Consider the following 19,964-nt stretch of genomic DNA (forward strand, 5'->3'; position numbering starts at 1 on the left):
CTTAATAGTTTGGGTTTTTATTTATTTATTTTTTTACATTTTTATTGAGTGTGTGTGTGTGTGTGAACACATGCCATCATTGCTGCCATGGAAGTTAGAAAATGACTTTTACTGCTGGGCCCTCTCACCACCCTTAAGTAGCTTTTGGGGATTTTTGTGATACTAGAAATGGAACCCAGGCTTTACACATGTTAAGCAGGCCTTCTGTCAGAGTTATACAACTAGTCCTCTTTTTAAAAAACAATTAAATTAAGCCAGCTGTGGTGGTGCACACCTTTAATCCCAGCACTCTGGAGGCAGAGGCAGGCAGATCTCTGAGTTCAGGCCAGTCTGATCTACAGAGTGAGTACCAGGACAGCTGGGGCTATATGGAGAAACACCCATCTCAAAAAGACAAAACAAAATCAAAAAATTGAAATACATGTATTGTGCATGTGAGTGGAGATCAGAAGTCAGCTTGCAAGAGCCCGTAGACCGTGTGGGTCCCAGAGATTGAATTCAAGTCATCAGGCTTGGTAAGCACCTCTGTCTGCTAGGCTCTTAACTGGCCCTCCAGCCTCTTTAAGATAGAGTCTCACTAAGTTATTCAGGGTGGCCATAAACTTACAAACCTCTCAGGTTCCCAAGTAGCTGAGATTACAGGCCAGCACCAACAGACCTGACTGTAAGTGGCAAAATGAAGTTAATGTTCTTCCCCGCTAGAGATCAGACCAAATCTTCGTGCATCCTAGGCAAGTGCTCCACCACTGACCCTCACCCCTAGTCCTTGGATTTCTGAGACAGACTCTTGCTTTATAGCTCAGGCTGGTCTTGAACTACAGACCCTTCTACCTTAGCCTTCCAGGTACTGGGGTTATAGGCATGTGTTGTCACACCTGGTTCTTTACAAATGTTGGCTGAAAGTATCTCAGGTCCCATTTATCACAAGAGCCTGCACTCAGCACCAAAACCTGGCACGCTTCCTTGTCGCCTAGCTTTGTAGACTGGTGGCATTTTAAAACTCCCTGCTGTAGGCCAGCAAGACAGAAGGACTGGAGGGACACCGTGACTAGGTTATAGGTCTGTGACAAAAGCCACAGATGAGGCTGAAAGGGAAGGTTGGGAGGGAGAAGCTAGCAGGGGCAGATGGGGCAGCTTTTAGGCTGGCTGTGATGGTGTACATCTGTAATCCCAGTATTTGTGGGGCAGAGGCAGGAGGATCTCCATTTGGAATCCAGCCTAGCTCCATAGACTCCAATATTTAAAACTTTGGGTTTCTGTTAGTTTTTGTTGTTGGATTGAATGCAGGGGTTCACACTAAGCGTATGCTCCACACTGAGCTCTAACCACAACCCCAGGGAAGTTCTCTAGAAAAATTTAACATTTGTTAAATATCTAAGCATGTCACTATGACCAAGTGGCAGGAGGGAAGAGAAAATGACCCCAGAAAACACATCTGAGGCCTGATTGAGCCTTGGTCCCTGAGAATGGCTGCCTGGCATGTGACAAAGCAGGTTGGCCCTTGAAAGAGCTGCAGCCCTTCTGTGGAGAGACTTGAATCTCTTGATTTCCCTCCCAAATCCATTTTGTCCCTAACTCAGCCAAATAGGATTTAAGACTTCATTCAGATCCTTTGCTAATGGGGCCTGGGCTTGAGTGAATCCTAAGGAAGTGTACATACTGTGAGGCACTTCCTTGGGAGGCTTAGTCTGGGCTTAACTTAGAATCTGGATCTGAGGAAACTGGGTCTGAGTTCTGGTCAGACTCTTCCTGACAGTGTGCCCTTGGCAGGTTAACCTCAAAGTAGAGTATTTGTACCACAAAGAAGTGGTCAGCGTTAAGTGACAGCGTGCATTTGTTTCTGAACCTGATTGCTTGTCTGCTGCCAGGCACGTCTAAGATATTTCCTTTGTGCCCTTTACGACAAAACCCGTGAAGTGGGCACCAAGTTAAATCACAGTAAAAGAAACCAAACTGTGGGGCAGAGAAAGCAACGTGCCAAAGACAGCAGGGATGAGTGAGCATCCTGACCTGCATGTGTCATTGCAGAGACCACCAACCTTTATTATCATATAACAGAGACTAAAAAGTAAAACATCTCCATCATTCCCAGCATATTATACTATCAGCCATTCACCACTGCACTTGAAGGGATGAATTATGGGACTATATCCAAGTGGGAACCTTCCTTTAGGAAATGGGACATACTCCTAGGAGGGAAACATAAATTTAGGGTTATAGATAAACAGTTTATGATTCATCAGCTTCAAAGAGTTGTAATGGATGGTGCAGTGTGCTTTAAAGCCCCTACAGACTAAACTCATCTACCCCTTCATGCCCTAGGACGCTGGAGACAGATAATGAAAGGACTAGAGGGAATCTACAGTCTATAAAACCTCCCTGCCTTAGCTCAGGCACACTTCTCTGGCCTTGATTGCTAAGACCAGTGAACCCACCCGGGAGTTGCTTTGCCCTCAGTATACCTGTTCTATTTTGACAGTTCAGCTTGATCTGGCTTACTGCATCAGGGGAGAAACTTAACTATCAGGCAGTGGGAAGCTTATTACCGTGGAGATGCATCATTGATGATCATGATGTGATCATCCACTCCCTACATTTGTATGTTTGTTTTGAGACAGAGTCTCGCTGAACCCGAATGTCATGGATCTAGTGAGCTTCAGGGATCTGTTGTTTCTACCCAATCCCCAGGCTAGTGCTTTAGAAGTGTACCACCATGCCTGGCTTTCTGTATGGACTCTGGGGACCCCAGTTGCTTCTAATGTTTAGGGAGCAAGTTCCTTCCTGGCTGAGGCATCTCCCCAGCCTCATAAGAGCTTTTGATTTAAGCTAGTCTAGTGTCCTTTCAGTAAAGAAACTCCTTTAAAAAAATGTACCAGATTCTCTAGTGTATTGTTTTCAAATTTCCCAGCTTCTTGGATATATAATCTGATTATAAGGAGGGTATCTATATGAACCAAAGAACATCTTTATTGGTTGCAGTTGCTCTGATGATCTAATTCCAAACCATTCACATCCTGCTTTAGCTTATTTTCTATCTTCTCTCATGAGAGATTCACAAGTATAGCACAATGTCTGTGTAAGAGTTGAGTCCAGTTTCTTGGGAACCTACAGGCCAACCTGGCCAGGGAAGCAGGTAAGCTAACTGCAGATCTTCACGTCTGCCTCCTCTCCTCCAAATCTGATCTCCGAGTCTTATCCCTTCATGTGGCTTCTCCTCACTCTCTGCCCCATTCCAGAGGACTAAGCAAATCTTGGTGGAACACTCTGCTTTTGTCTTCCTGCTACCCCTTAGCCCCCACCCCAGACCATCCCTGTTCCTAACGTTAGCTCCCAATACATAGAAAACACATTTTAACCCAGGACCTTCAGTGGCCACATCTAACAGGGTCCCAAAAGAATTTCCTATCAGGCAACACACAGCCACCACACCCTCCTAAGAACCAAAGAGGGCAACAGAAACCAAGGAACAAAACACCCACCCAACAAAGACAAAACCAGATATCAGCACCTCGAATTACAAACATCCCTGTGTTCTGAAGAAAGAGACTGCAGAATGTGATAAGCTTTAGCAAAAGCAGCAGGGTGGATCAGCTTCTAATGGACTAAACTCTGAACTGCTTTGCAGAAGCCTCTTTATTGTTACACAAAAGGTACTTTTAGCAAGTCAATCTCCAAATACCAAAAACCTCTGTTATGATCTAGGAGTTGTCTGAAGGAACTATTACCTAAGCAAGTCTCAGCCATAAGAGACTTCCAGGCTGCAAGGTGTGTCTCTAAGTTATGCAAAGGCTCTGGGAATCCAGGAAAAGTAACTCCATAAACCTTAGATAACAGTCACTGACTATTTACAAAAGGTTATGTCAAAGTCTAGCTGACATCGTGCTGGATACAATGGCTCTGTTGAGTCTCTTACTACTCATCCCCAACCCAGATGCCTAGATGCCAGCAACAAACCACAATCAGTTACAGCCAGGACAGCATGTCTCTCCTATAGCCAGCAACCCTGCTACAGTAGTCCTGAGAAACGCAGCCTAGCTGAAGCACAAGACAAGGACCTATGATGATAGAATCCTTAAAGAGAAAATGAATAAATCCCCTAAATAAATCTATGAAAAACACAGTGGAAAGAAATGAATATAACAGTCCAACATCTGAAATAGAGTGGAAATAGAATCAATAAAGACACTCAAACTGAGGGAGCTCTGGAAATGAACCATTTAGGAACTCAAAACAGGAACCTCAGAGGCAAGCCTCACCAACAGAATACAAGAGACAGAAGAGAGAATCTCAGTGAAGACACAATAGAAGAAATGGATACCTCAGTCACAGAAAACGTTAAATCTAAAAAAACAAACAAATAAATAAATCCTGGCACACCCAGGAAATTTGGGACACTATGAAAATCTAAGACAAAAATCTAAGAATAATAGGAATAGAAGAAGAAGGAGAAGAAACCCAGGTCAAAGGCACAGAAAATATTTTCAACAAAATCAGAGAAGAAATTTTCTCTAACCTAAAGGAGAAGCCTATCAAGGTACAAGAAACATACAGAACACCAAATAGACTGGACCAGAAAAGAAATTCTTCTTAGCACATAATAATCAAAACACTAAATGTACATAACAAAGAAAGAATAATAAAAGATGTGAGAGAAAAAGACCAAATAACACATAAATGTAGACCTATTAGAGTAACAGCTGACTTCTCAATGGCAGCAGTTCTAAGAGGCAAATTCATACTATTAAGTGCCTACATAAAAAACAAAACAAAAATGGCTGGGCAGAGGTGGTATACACCTTTAATCTTAGCACTCATTGGACACCACTTATTAAGATCAATCCACGTGAGTCTATTTAATGGATAATGGGGATTTATTAAGATACAAACTGAGGAAATACACTCATGAATACAGAACAGAGTGGACAGCGGAAGTAGTCCTCTGATCTGACCAGGAGAAAATTCACCTTGCAGGCAGAAGCAGGGCGAAAGATCATATGGCAGCTTTTTGGGCCCGATCGGCCAGGTGCATTCATGTGGGTGCTAGGAATTGAACCGGGTCTTCTGGAACATCAGTTAGTGCTCTTAACTGCTGAGCCATCTCTCTCCTCTGGTGGGAGGGAGAGGCAAGCAGATCTTGGAGTTCAAGGCCAGCCTGGTCTACAGAGCAAGATCCAGGACAGCCAGGACTATACAGAGAAACCCTGTCTCAAAAACCAAACAAACAAACAAAAAAAACCAACCAGCCAAACAAACAAACAAAAAACCCTAAAACTAGATCTCATACTAGTAACTGTGCTGGAATTGTGCAAATAATGGGAAGCAGACCACTGAAGTCTATTAACCAGAAGCAACTTTATTCAAAAACACTGCAGGGGGAAAAACCCTCTAACTAGTTAGGGCTACATAATTAGCCTCGAGAAAGGGCTACAAGCTCCTTTTTATAGCCAAAGGTTACACATAGGGCAGAGAGTACATATCAGGATTTACAGCGTCTTGGCATCTCAGAGTTTAGGGACTTGAGCTAGCACCCTCAGGGCACCTCTAAGATCACAAGGGGATCCAGGATTTATGACTTCTGATTACACATAGTCATGGGTTTGTTTAAATTGCCTTTCCCTTTCCTGGGAGAATGCAGAGTAAAGGTTCAAAGCAGCTATCAGTCCTAATACACTCAGAAATATGCATAAAAGCTATAAGTGCACATTTTTTCATATTCCTGGGCTCTTCAGTAACTTAATATCACACCTGAAAGCTCTAGAACCAAAAGAAGAAATCACACCCAAAAGGAATAGATGGCAAGAAATAACCAAACTCGGGACTGAAATCAATAAAACAGAGACAAACAAACATACAAAGAATCAATGAAACAAAGAGTTCATTCTTTGAGGAAAATCAATAAGATTGACAAACTCTTATCCAAATTAACTAAAAGGTGGAGATAGTCATAGGGTTTCTATTGCTGTGAAGAGACACCATGACCACTGCAACTTTAGTACAGGAGAACATTTAGTAGAGGCTGGGTTACGGTTTCAGAGGTTTAGTCCGTTGTCGGGGCAGGACATGGTGGTGAGCAGGCAGACATGGTGCTGCACAGGTGGCTGAGAATTCTACATCGTGATCAATATGCAACAGAAGAAAGAACCGTGTACTCGGCGTGGCTTGAGCATATATGAGCCCCCAAAGCCCACCCCCACAGTGACACACTTCCTCCAACAAGGTTCATGCCTATTTAAGCAAGGTCACACTACGTATTGTGCTACTCCCTACAGGTAAGCATTCAAACATGTGAGCGTATGGGAGCTATACCTATTTAAACCACCACAGATAGAGTATCCAAGTTAACAAAATTGAGAATAAAAATAGGGACATAATAACCAACAGTGAGGAAATCCAGAGACTCATAGGGATATCCCTTAAAAATCTATACTCCAAACCCCCACCCACAGCTGCTCCAGTTGCCAGCTAGGAGAAAAGACTCCTTCGGGCAGGCTCCCCCACCAAAACCTCCCATTGGACCCTGCAACCTACCAGACCCACACTGTACCCGGAACCCACCCATCCCCTTGCAACCTCAGTGGCTTCCTGAGACACAAAGTCTGCCAGCTCTGATTGGACCAACAGTGGCTTCCTGAGACACAGAATCTGCCAGCTCTGATTGGACCAACAGTGGCTTCCTGAGACACAGAATCTGCCAGCTCTGATTGGACCAACAGTGGCTTCCTGAGACACAGAATCTGCCAGCTCCAATTAAACCAAGAGCTACTTACTGTTGGACCCAGAGTGGCCCCCTAAGACACACATCCAGAAAAAAAATGTCCTAAGGAAAAGTAAATTGGCCTATTGTTATATCACATTTCCAACAGGCTAAAATTTCATAATCCTTCCCAAATGTTTGATTCTGCTCTTCTCTATAGACATATAAATCAAATGGTCCTTTTGTAGTCCCAGTTCAACTACAAATTAAAGCTGGCTTTGAAATTGGAGCATCGCTCTCTCCTTCTCTAAATCCAAGCATGCTTGTTAAAGGAAAAGCCAAAATCTCAGTCTTGTGTCAGAAAAGCCACCTGATATGGGACAGAAAAACAAAACAAAACAAAATTAAGGCACTATTCTACTGTCACTAATCTCATAATCCTTTGGTTTTATTTTGACTCTTGAAAACTTTACTTAAGGTATAAATATTATCTTGAAATTTATAAGACTAATATATAAATATATATTTATACTTTCTGTGGTGATACTAATGATTATATAGAATACTAATTCAGGAAAAATGCTTAAGCTAGCTTCTTGTGCATGATTTTGGGTTTGAGTCTCTATCAGGTAACTGGGAATTAAATTTCTGTACTCTGGATATACTTAACAAATTGTGGTCCTTTAACCTTTCTGAGATCTGCTGCAAATGACATTAAAAAAATTTTTTTTTTTCTGCAGTGAACCATGACCATTTCTAACAGTGACCTTTGAAGTCTCCGAAATGATGATGGGGCCCCATAACAACGATTCTACCTGGATTGTTGTAATACCACTAAGCTGACAAACATCACCCAAAGGTCAGCTTTGGACTACAAACTACTCAGGACAGTTTCAAGATGGCTAGCTCAGATAGTCCAGCCTCATGCACTACACCAACCAGGACTTCAGATAAGCCCTACACTTTCCCAAAACACAGAGACTGGGAACAAATGATACAGCTAGCTCTCCCAGAACTTGCCTACTATTGCAATTTTCTCAGGGTCCCCTAGAGATGCTGTTGCCTCCCACCCCACCCCCCACCCCAGACAACAGGAAACAATCTAAAGAACATGAAGCTTACATTCTCAAGAGGTGGGGTGGGCAGTTTTTGATCATTCAATGGGTTATGGACATTTGTCATTGTTAAGGGGGGTTGGATACAAGTTGTTATTGGTAATGGTCAGGGAAAAAGCTGAACATAGGCGATTAGATTCATGGATCTTGTTCTGAAAAGCAAAAAGGGGGGTATAGAAATGATAGGATAAAAGGGTAAATTATTGGATCTACTTTTAAATCAAAAAAGCAACTACTGGTCTTAAATATTTTACATTGGTATGGATTTTTATATATTAATACAAATTTGAAGTTATTTTTGTTATACTGTATATATGTTTCTACTCTTTAGATTTTTTTATATTGATACAAATTTAAGGTTATTTTTGTTAGAACATACTGCACATACGTTTCAACTCTTGTTTAAGATATTGTACCTATGCAACTCATTTAACAATGTAATGTAAATTTCTAGTCTTTGAAAGTTATTACAAACTAGGATCATAAAGAAATGCAGGTTAGTAGTTAGTCATCTATCACAGTCAAACTTGTAGTCAGGTTAGGCACGTTTTCAATGTCAAATAGAAATATATTTTAGATAGACAGGTGGTCTTCAAACACTTCAAAGATCTATAGAACATGGCATTTAAGATGTTTTAATAATATAAGGGTTTTTTTATGACAATGAGACATGTCTGCTCCTTGTAGCACCAATCTACTAAAAAGATGATGGGCATCAAAGAAACTCCATATGGAGTTTACTTTCTTTGTGGCAAAAGTTAGACACTAGACAAGAAAATGCCCTTGCCTCAACTGATGAGAGTGTGCTGTCCAGGTTGGACAAGCAGGACACAAAAGAAAGTGACTGCTGAACTTTGCCAAGACAAGGTGGAACAGTCTTTCAAAAATTCCTGTTTCATAGAAACGTCTGTCAGATGTTCTAGGCATATAGGCCAAAGATGGATGTCCCAACATTGCAGAGGAATCTTGGATGACTGTCCAGGCTGCTAGCTGTTTCTGTCATTTCTTAGTTTTGGAAGTTGTTTGCTTTGTGCACTTCCTATTTGCTCAGGTAATATTATATCCTTCTCAGGTCTCTGATGAAGTTGAAAACATGATAGTTATAGTTTTCCTTGTTACCAAATTCAGAAAAACTCACAAAAGAGGCGTAAAGCGTATAAGGTTGAAAGACATAAAAAGATAGTTTTTGGTTGGTAATACAATTTAGGATAAAAAGTGAATTATGTACAATACTTTGGACTCACCAAGATAGGATAGATAATAGAATATTTTCTCTGAATTTGACAAATGCAAATGGAATATATGTTGTTAATACAATTCTTACCTGTATAAATTTGTATATAGTTACTGAATATAGTTTTACTATGTTAGAGTTAAAACCTTTGCTTTTTATTTAGACAAAAAGGGGGAAATGTGTGATATTTTGACTGCATTCTGACAATAAAGTTTGCTTTGAATCAGAGTTAGCCACTAGCTGACCAAAATTAGCCATACAGGTTTTGGAGGACTGAGGAAGTAGTAAGGCAGGGCTCAGTGGGGATCTCAGCCCTTTTGGAGGAAGGAACGGAAGAGGTAGAAGGTCACTGGTGCCTTCTCTGATCTTTCAGGTTCTTATCCTGATATCTGACTCCTGATCTTTTATTGATAAAGATTAATTAGATAAACTATTCAGAACTGTTATATCACTAGGCTTTGTGTAAGTTGTACAGTCTTAACTTTGAACTTGTTGGTAGTGCAAAGCATGAGTTGAGAGAGACCACAGACAGATTGGGGAGAAAAAAATCTTGGGCCAGGCAGTGGTGGCTCACGCCTTTAATCCCAGCACTCGTGAGGCAGAGGCAGGAGAATCTCTGTGAGTTTGAGGCCAGCCTGGGCTACAGAGTGAGTTTTAGGACAGGCTCCAAAGCTACAGAGAGAAACCCTGTCTTGAAAAACCAAAAAAGAAAAAAAAAATTGGATGTTTTAAACGATCAGCATGTGGTTATGAGTGCAGAGTTTTCTCTTCAGGTATTGACTGTAACCTTGCTGAGGTTTGTATTCCTCTTGCTGTTAGAAGAAAGGGTGTTGCAAAAAGAAAAAGAAAAAACCCTTTAATGAGAAAAGAAAAACAAAATACCAATTACCAGCATTCACTTAAAGACATTTGTTTGAAAGGTTGAAATGCTTTGAGTAGCATTTAATTCATCTTAAAGATATCATCTACTGACTTCTTGATGCAGGGCTGTTATTTTAAACCAAAGTAAATTATAAAAATATCTTTAGGATGCAAAAAGTGAAAGTCAGTGGAAAAACCAGACAATTGATTCTTTTGTTTTGTTTTGTTTTGTTTTTTGAGACAGGGTTTCTCTGTGTAGCTTTGCGCCTTTTCCTGGTACTCACTTGGTAGCCCAGGCTGGCCTCAAACTCACAGAGATCTGCCTGCCTCTGCCTCCCGAGTGCTGGGATTAAAGGCGTGCGCCACCACCGCCCGGCCAGACAATTGATTCTTATTAAAAGGCAGTGCTGTGTATTAGCTACAATTGTTGCCCTTAAATTTGAGGCTACAGAGGACAATCCAGCCTTACTTGGCATTTTTCCCACTGTCGTCCCTTCAGGATTACAACATTATTTTTGTTGAAAATTACCAGAGTACAAAACTAATGAACTAAATTAGGAAGAAATTAACATCTGATAAATCATAAATTCCGACACTGAGTGCAGTATACCTCCCTGCTCAGGACTCTCTGAATTTGTGTGGATGTGTCCCTAAGTGTGTGTCTCCACAGAACCATGGACACATCTCCTCTATACACCTACCATGGTCTTGCCATTCTTCTGTAGCCCAGTCTGGACTCCAAGTCATGTGGACCAGCTGCTTCAGCTTCCGGAATGGTGGAATTGCAGCCATAAACCGATGTGTCTGGCTTTGTCTTGTCGTTGATGATGTCTTATTTCCCCGTCTCCCTCACCAGAAACAAACTTCCATTACTAGAACTAAGACTTTTATGGCAGGAGCCCCACCCTTACCCCAGCTTGATACCATTTCCGTCAGTCCACCCAAGACTAGATCTTATTATACTCCTCACTCAGCACTTTCTAACCAGCTCACCATGCCCCCCTCCCTCCTCACCTGAGAGAGTTACCAGGAGTCCTCTCTGTTTCATATCCCAGCATCTGAAACATTTCACAGGACTGACTGGGGATGTAAGCTCAGTTGGTAGAGTGCTTGTCCAGCATGCAGGAAAATCTGGGTTCCACCCCAGCAATGTATAACCAGGCATGGGGGTGCATACCTGTAATCCCAGTGCTCAAGGAGTGGAGCAGAAGGTTCCGAAGTTCAAAAGCATTCTCGGCTACACAGTAAGTTCATGACCAGCCTGAGAAATGTGAGACCTTGACTCCAGCCAATCTATAAATAAACTGAACAACCCCAAGCAGCCCATAGTATAGACAATATAGTAAAGACGGGCTGTGCCGTGAGAGAGTGGGAAATCTGCCTCTGAACACACTCTTCCTCTCCGTCAAGTTCTCCTCTGTGTAAGTCTCTGAAATCTGGCCTGATGATTTTTTTCATTTGGTTCCCTAAGAAGGGCCATGGCTTGTAATAACTTATGATTGTACCAAAGAAACAATGCACTCAGGACAAAGGCCATCACGGCTGGGATCCAGGCTCTCCAGCCTGGGTGAGCCTCCCAACCCCCAGCTCCAGCACAGTGCTTCTTTGCCACCATCTCTGCCACACTTCCAGAGAAGCCAGGAGTCAGGGTCTTTCGACTCTGAATTCTAATCTTTCTCCTACAGCTCTCAGATTAGAAGTTTCGAAGCATTTCATTGTCTCGTTTGATTCCCAGACAAGCCAGACACAGTGGGTTCTGTTACCATTCTCTCTATAAGGCGAGGGACTGGAAGAGGATGAGGGATGACAAAGAACTTGCTAAGATCACTGACCTGACAAGGGACAAACAGGACCCCAGAAATTAAGACCTCCAACTCCAAATCAATGTTGTCTCTTTACTGCATGCAGCCCAGGAATGCTGGTTGAAAGTGAGTAGAAGGAGGGAGATGGATTCCCAGAACCCACATAAAAGCTGGGTGGGTGTGAGGGCCTGCTAGCAATCCCAGATGGGAAATCCCCAGGGCAAGCTGGCTAGGTAGACAAGCCAAAGGGGTGAGCTCCAGGTCTGGGGAGAGACCCTGGCCCAATATATAAGGTGGAAAGGGATGGGGGAAGATATCAACTTCCCGTCTCTACTTGAATGCACGCACATGTGTACGTGTACCCCCACTCACACTTGTGCCCATTCATATGTGAACATGCATAAGCACTCACATGATATACACATATGTAAAAAAGAACATACGTTAAGAGTATAAAATACATGAAGAAAATAAGAGCTAGCCGAAGAGATGGCAGAGATATGGAGGTCAGTTATGGGTGTACAATTTGTTACTTGCAGAAATGTTTTGGAGACTTAATACATATTAATGGGTGGTAGTACATACAGGCCCCCAGCGCAGCCCTCTGTTACTGTGTGCTGTCTCATTGGCTTTATGGTGAAGCTTATGTGCTGGAGCAGACTGGGTGTGCCTCCCAGTTCAGTCACTTAGGCTGTGCATGACCCTGGCAAGTGGCACACCTCCTGGACTTCAGATCCCTCTTCTGTAAAGTGGGGGTAATTCCTGCTTCATAAAGCCAGTGAGCTGGTTAAATGACCATACCTAAAGTGCTTCAATCAGGGACAGCACAGTAATCAAAGTGCTGGCAGTTATTCCTGTACCATTGACTGTGGCAATATCCTGACATGTTAACAGAAAATCCAAGGCCCTGACCATGTTCAACCAGCTTAACACTAGGAAAGGTGCCTGAGACGCCTTTTGACATCTCAGCATGCCCAAGACTGGAGATGTGGCTCAGTTGGTACAGTGTATGCCAGGCATGCAGGAAACCCTGGGTTCAACCCCAGGAATGCATAAACCAGGCATGGTGGTGTAGACCTGCAACCTTAGCACTCAGGAAGGGGAGTAGGAAGCTGTGCTAAAAATGGAGAAGACATGGGTGTGGTGATATTGTGTCCCCAATATTTTGTATACCTTAATAAACTTATCTGGGGTCAGAGAACAGAACAGCTGCTAGATAGACATAGAGGCCAGAAAATGGTGGCACACACACCTTTAATCCTAGCATTCCAGAGGCAGAGATCCATCCAGACCTCTGTGAGTTCAAAGCCACACTGGAAACAGCCAGGCATGGTGACACACACCTTTAATCCCAGGAAGTGATGGCAGGAAACAGAAAAGCACAAGGTGTGAAAACAAGGAACTAGAGTCTGTTAAGCTTTTAGCTTTTAGCAGCAGTTCAACTGAGAGCCATTTGGGTGAGGACTCAGAGGCTTTCAGTCTGAGAAAACAAGACCAGCTGAGGAATTGGCAAGGTGAAGTTGGATGTAGCTGGTTCTGTTTCTCTGATCTTTCAGCTTTCACCCATGTATTTGGCTCCATGTTTTTTTTTTTTATTAATAAGACCTTTTAAGATTTGTGTTACACATAGGTAACTTAACTGCCCTGACAAAGGGCAGGAGATAACAAGAGAGCAGACCAATGCCTGATCTCCCCTTAGCTGGTGAGAAGGGCAAGGGGGGATTTGTCAGAACTGCAAGAATAAATATAAAGAGCTCTAAATACCTCTTCAAATAGTGCTAAAGGGCTGCTAGACAGCTCAGTGATCATATACTTGCCCAGCATGCATTCCCCAACACTGCAAATAAATTAAAATATGAATTTCAATCAGTACAATGCTATACTATCAAAAATAACAAGAGGAAAAAATATTTAAATTGATATGGAATGTTTTCCCAAAATAGATTCACATTTATATCATCAATTAATTCTCAACAGAGGGACCAAGATAGAGAAATCAATAGAGAAACATCTGGCCAGGGTTAATAGCTGGAATCTATAAAAAAAAAAAAATCCCCCCCCACACACAGACACAAACACAGAAACACACACACACACACACACACACACACACACACACAAATCCATTAGCCAGTAAATGGGCTAATGGATGGCCCTCAAAGGGGGAAATGCAAATAAATATTTGAAAAAAAAATTGTTTAACATCCTTCACCATCAGGGAAGTACAAACTAAAATTGTCTTGTGATTCCGTCTCGCCCATTGGCATAGCTATCACCAGGAAAACAAATGACAGGTGTTGGCAAGGATGTGGGGATGCGGGTAGCCAATGCCATCCTCAGTTCTGTCCCTAGCTAGCCATGAGGCTGCATGCAAATCAAAACCAGTGTGAGTTCCCATCACATGCCAAATGGTAGTCACACAATTTGCCCTACCTCATTGTGCCACAGAGATAATACAAGGTTCAAATGAGCTGTGGAATGTTCCCCCCAAAACAGTGAGGTGTCATACCGCTTAAGAAGGGAACGAATAAGGGAGGGGAGCGGAAGGGCTCTAACAGATGGCTCAGAGTGTGGACCTCAGACATGAAGCCCTGTGCCAGCTCTAGGACCCCACCCACAACCTAGAACCCTGGTGACTAAAGGCAAAAGCTACAGCATGGGTGGCATGGGGCGCCGTTACACGACATGGGAATAAAGCCTTGCTCTGGTACACAGGTGAAATCGCGAGCAGAACGAGGGCGCTGGGGCACCCCGTCCCCATCTGTCTCACTTAAATGCCATGCAGAAGCTCTAGCTGTGAGAATTCAGGGAGATGTCCGTGCTCCCTGCCACTACACTAATGCGTTCAATTCTTTCCACGTGTCTTCGAGTCAAAGATTATAAAGACAAGTTGTAGACTATCTTAGCTTCTCCTTTTTTAAAGAAAATTTTTTTGAGACAGGGTTTCTCTGGAGCCTGTTCTGGAACTTGCTCTGTAGACCAGGCTGGCCTTGAACTCACAGAGATCCACCTGGCTCTGCCTCCCAAGTGCTGGGATTAAAGGCGTGTGCCACCACTGCCCGGCTAGCTTCTCCTTTTATAGCTGAACTTTACCATAAATCATTGCCTCCTAAGACATGAAGTGGGTGTGTGCTGCAGCCACTAAGGGATGAGACCCTGCAGAGATTCAAAAGAAGCTGTTTCCAGTCTTAAGCCACGGTTCTCCAGCCTTTGGGTTGGAAGTGCAGTGATTGGGTAGGTGTCTCCCCACTCCAGGACACACGTTTCAAGGCCTGGTCCTCAGTCCTGCACTGTTGGGAAGGGGTGGCCCTTCGGGAACGGGCCTAGTGCAGCCTCCAGTTTTAAGGACAGTTACATGCCTTCTGAATCATTCGGCAGATTTGCAAAAACTTCTCCACACTCATGTACATACTCATCTCATGTGCACACGCAGATTCTATGTGTCACCCCTGATTTCTTGTTTGGCTTGCAAGACTCCAATAGCTGTATCGTGTTGGCTTTCTGTGGTGATATTGTGTCCCCCAATATATTGGGCACCCTAATAAAGTTTATTATCTTATCTGGGGTCAGAGAACAGAACAGCCACTAGATAGACATAGAAGCCAGGCATGGTGGCACACACCTTTAATCCCAGGACTTGAGATCTTATGTCTTGCTTGGAAAAGACACATGCCTTTAATCCCAGGAAGTGATAGCAGGAAACAGAAAGGTATATAAGGTGTGAGGACCAGGAACTAGAGGCTTTTTAGGCTTTTTAAGCTTTTAGGCTTTTAGCAGCAGTTCAGCTGAGATCCATTCGGATGAGATTCAGAAGCTTCCAGTTTGAGGAAACAAGATCAGCTGAGAAATTAGCAAGGTGAGGTTGGATATGGCTTGTTGTGTCTCTCTGATCTTTCAGAATTTACCCCAGCACCTGGCTCCCGGGTTTGCTTTTATTAATAAGACCATTTTAGATTCGTGCTACAGCTTTGCTGAAACAGAATGCCTGACAGAAGCACTTTAGGGAATTATCTATTTTGGTTTATAGTTTTAGTCCATCGTGGTAAGGATGGCTTTGGTAAGACATTGCAGTTTGTGGTCTGTGGCAGCAGGAGGGTGTGGCAAATGTTCACATCATGGCTGACCAAGAAGAAGAGTAAAGGAGGAAGTAGGGGCCAGGAATATCCTTGAAAGGCCGGTCTGCCTCTAATAGCCTGCTTTCTCCATCAAGGGTCTACCTCCTAAAAGTCCCACAGCCTCCTCAAATAGTCTCACCAGCCAGGGAACAAGCATTCAAAACACAAGCCTGCAGAGGACACTTCAGATTCAAACCACGACAATGACCATGCACAGGGACAGAGTCTCGTTCTTTTCTTCCACCTCCCCTATTTCTGGTCCGACCCCAAGACTCTAATACTCAGTAAAGACATGAAGTTCAGCCACAAGACCTTTCATTACATTTCAGCTTTGGATAACATGGGGCTGTTTCCAGTTCAAAGCCAGAGCAAATGCAAGTCACACGGTTCAGAGGTTTTTGCATCCCGGATTAAGGATCACATTTTTATTCATTATGGACAACTTTTCTTAGCACCAGTTTCTAAACCATTGCCAGGTCTGGGAAGAGAGATTCTTAAAGGATCCATCATGCAGACATATATTTTAAAATTAAATAGTTTAAAATTAAAGATAAAATGCAACATTTCCAGGTTCCCTCTTCCCAGCTATTTGTGGGATAATTCCAATGTTTTAACAGTTTTAATTGGAAAATTCCAAGTACTTTGTTTTGGAAAAAATCAGCAATCTGGGTTGGAAGAGAAGTAAAGTGTGCCCTCTTTCACAGAGCCATTTGCATGGTGGGTGAGGTTCCTCTTGGCCTCGGGCTTGGATTCCACCCCTGGGAAGCTCCCGAGGCCCAGCTGTCATGGAGGTTGTCTCATTTTTTATCTTCTTTCCCCCTTTTGACCGGCATCGGCTGCCACAGCACTCAACGGTCATCAGACTTCCAGATTCTCATCTTGCGCTGATCGTCTCAACCGCAGGTCTGGGTTTGACATAGGAAAGAGAAGTCAATGCAGACACACACAGTCCCATCTCCTCAAGGGGAAGATCGATGTGGCCAGAAAGAGCCCAGCATTTCTCAAGCCTTTCTTCCTGCCTCCTTTTTCAGTTTCTAAACTCTCCCCTTGACCTCCCATTATTGGCTGTTGTCAGTAAATTCTATTTAAAAAACAAGTGTAGGATTGGAGAGGTGGCTCAGTGGTCAGAGTGCTTGTTGTGGAATCCCAGAACCTATGTACCAAGCCAGGTATCCCACACATGTTTGTAAACCCTGATAGAATGGGGACAGAGGCAGGAGGATCACTGAAGTTTGCCGGCTTCCAGACTAGCCAAGAAGACACTAGAACCAGGTTCAGGGAGAGCTCCTGCCTCAGAGAAATAGGCAGAGTGATGGAGGATACTCAGCACCCTCTTCTGGCCTCCTTGTACACACACAGGCACTCACACACACACACACACACACACACACACACACACACACACACACGCACACACACACGCACGCACGCATGCACACACACAAATATCAAATAACTAGTCTAAAGAAGTGAGTAGGCTTCTTTGTTCCCTCCCCAGCACCCATTCTCCTGGCTTCAGCCGCTGACCTGGGAGGCAGAACTACCTGCTCTCAGTTCCTGTGATCTGTACGGTTATACCATCAGTACCGTAGCTGAAGCACGTGGCTTGGTTCAGTATGATAGGTACTGTCATATTTTCATGGTCACAGAAATGAGTTTGTGAAGGAACACATCAGACTGAGTGAAGCTGATGTGAAAATTCTAGATTCCCTGACTCTTTCTCACTAGATGGAACCTGAAGAGATGTGCGGTGTTGGCGAATGCTGTTTGGCCATCATTACAAGGTGGTTGTTTGTGTAAAGAGCTAACATGTGACCTGAACAGACAGAAACCAGGTTCTAGTGACACCGTGAGCTTCTGCAGTAGACCAGACCAAAAGCAAGTTCATCTGAGGTCAGGCTTGCAGCTGAAGAGCGACTGAACGCCCTCCACCTTGGGCTACGTCACCGCACGCCTCTGTCTCTGGCAGTTCTGGTACGCACCAGGAGCAGCATTGAGTTCCTCCACATGCAAAGGGCTTTGTTGCTGAAAATGAAGAAAACATACAGCCGTGTCACCGGAGGGAGGGATGCAAACGCTGGGTGTGTTTCACAGTTGGTACAATCTGTGAGCCCACCACTGTTTTAAAATGAAGGGGTAATGGTTGAGACCAAGAGTCAGCCACAGAAATACCCAGCATGTCTAGCTTTTTAGCAACAGATATTGCATTCATTCCATGGATATTTAGTGAGCATTTCTGACATGCCAGGTAATATGCTAGTGCCTGGGGTGACAGAGGTACCTGGCTTCTGGGGATTTGAGATGGGCAACACTGACAGCATTACTTTACACAGATAGCAAATTATGTTGTCAATGTTCTGAGTTAAGGAGAGTTTATCTTTTACTGGTGTGTTTCAGGAGACCAATGAAATTGGCAAAAAAAAACCCACAACTTTCTATGAACTTCATTAAAGAATACCTATTAACAACATGTTATGAGGGCAGATGTACATGTCCTTGGAGCAGAATTACATAAAATACTTATAATAAATAGGACTAGCAGTGTGGTTCAGAAGTAGACCACTTGCCTGGCATGCACAAGGCTCTGGTTTCCTTCCACAGCACCACAAAATAATGACTATTAATGTATTGATCACTGACTACAGTTTTTAATACAATGTTTCATTCAATACCATCTTTAGTATTTAAAAAGCCCCCAAACTCAAATGTCCAAACATATCCAGAAAGGAACCATGGTCAGGATACAATGTTCAGTAAGAAGAAAGCTATGATATTATTTGGATATTATGCTATGGTTATAAAATTATGAAAGCCCTACTTTCATAATCCGTTCATCAAAGTCTGGGGAGATGCAGGTGTGACTGTTGATTTCTTAGGGAAAGATCTGGAAAAATAGTGTTAACTATTCAGTGGGATACACTTGTGTATTACTGGGTGATTTAAAACAAGTGTGAACTCCATGAGGGCAGAATGTTCTTTAGTTCACAGCAACACAACATCTGGACCACAGCCAGGCATGCAGGTGTTAAGTGAACAATGATTTTTTTCCTTTTAATTAAAAGTACAGCAATGCTTAGACAGAAAAGTGAAGGCTCATAGCCAGGAGGAGTTAAGTACACCTGTAATCCCAGAATTCAAGAGGCTAGAACAGGAGCCAGCCTGGGCTATACAGCAAGACCCTGTTGTACAGAAACCAATAAACAAACAAACAAATAAACAAAAAACCCTAGAAAGTGTCTGCTTTCCAATACACTTGTCATAAGAACATGAGAGTTTGTTCTCTGGCCCCAAGGTAGCTGTGGCCTCACCTCCACCTCTCTCCTTTCCAGGATAAGTGCATTGGGGTTGGCTCTCTTCTCCATATCCTGTAGCTTGGTCAACTTTTCTATCAGGAACATCTTATCTTTGCCCTCCTGCCAAGAAGGAAAAATAAAAGTAAGGCAGGGAAGCTGCATACTAGTGCAGGGTGCAGAAGGCATGCATAAAAAGGGGGGGCACTAGTCCAGAGGAGATGTCCGCTATGTTTTCTTCTGATGAAAGAGAAGAAACATTTCAGAGCAAAGACAATGAGCCCCAGAATTCTCCTGCATTGCCATAGGTTCCTCTAAGTGACCCCCGTCCTCCGTCCCCAGTAGGCTGGAGTAGTGCCTTTGTTAGCTTGATTGTAGACACAACTTCCATGCTACTGTCTGAAGGCTTAGAACGCAGGACCTCCAGAAGCCCTACCTGCAAGCTCCCTGTCCCTTGTTCTATGAACTAGTCTTGCCTGGGTCTTCCCAGTCCTCCTACTGAGACGCCAAAGCTTAGAGCTCCACTCCTAAGGACGTCAACAATGCTTCAGCCATCAGAGTTATATGTGGGCAGGAGAGACGGCTCAGCAAATAAAAGTGTTTGCTACAAAGGCCGGAAGACGACCCGAGTTTCATTCTTGGAACCCATGGCAGGAGGAGAGAGAATTGAGTCCTGCAAGTTGCCCTCTATTGTCCTACACATGATAAAGGACACACATGCCTACATTCACCACACACACACACACACACACACACACACACACACACACACGCACGCATGCACGCACGCACGCACGCACACACACACACACACACACACACACACAAAATTTAATAATAATTAAAAAGGTTT

At 43.3% G+C, this 19,964-nt stretch overlaps 1 protein-coding gene across 2 annotated transcripts in view; it reads right to left on the bottom strand.

Moving 5' to 3' along the window:
- Positions 1–16,231: 16,231 nt before the first annotated feature.
- Tmc5 (transmembrane channel like 5) overlaps positions 16,232–19,964 on the bottom strand; it is an 82,136-nt gene continuing 78,403 nt past the window's right edge. For both annotated transcript variants that reach the window (XM_028867912.2, XM_028867911.2), the window contains 3 exons: positions 19,130–19,234; positions 17,804–17,846; positions 16,232–16,726 (listed from right to left, as the gene is read on the bottom strand). In XM_028867912.2, coding sequence (XP_028723745.1) covers positions 16,680–16,726; positions 17,804–17,846; positions 19,130–19,234 — 195 coding nt within the window. In that variant the 3' untranslated portion in view covers positions 16,232–16,679. The remainder of the gene's footprint in view (positions 16,727–17,803; positions 17,847–19,129; positions 19,235–19,964) is intronic.

The sequence above is a fragment of the Peromyscus leucopus genome, chromosome 1, assembly GCF_004664715.2.
Source record: "Peromyscus leucopus breed LL Stock chromosome 1, UCI_PerLeu_2.1, whole genome shotgun sequence".
In the NCBI taxonomy this organism is placed as follows: Eukaryota; Metazoa; Chordata; class Mammalia; order Rodentia; family Cricetidae; genus Peromyscus; species Peromyscus leucopus.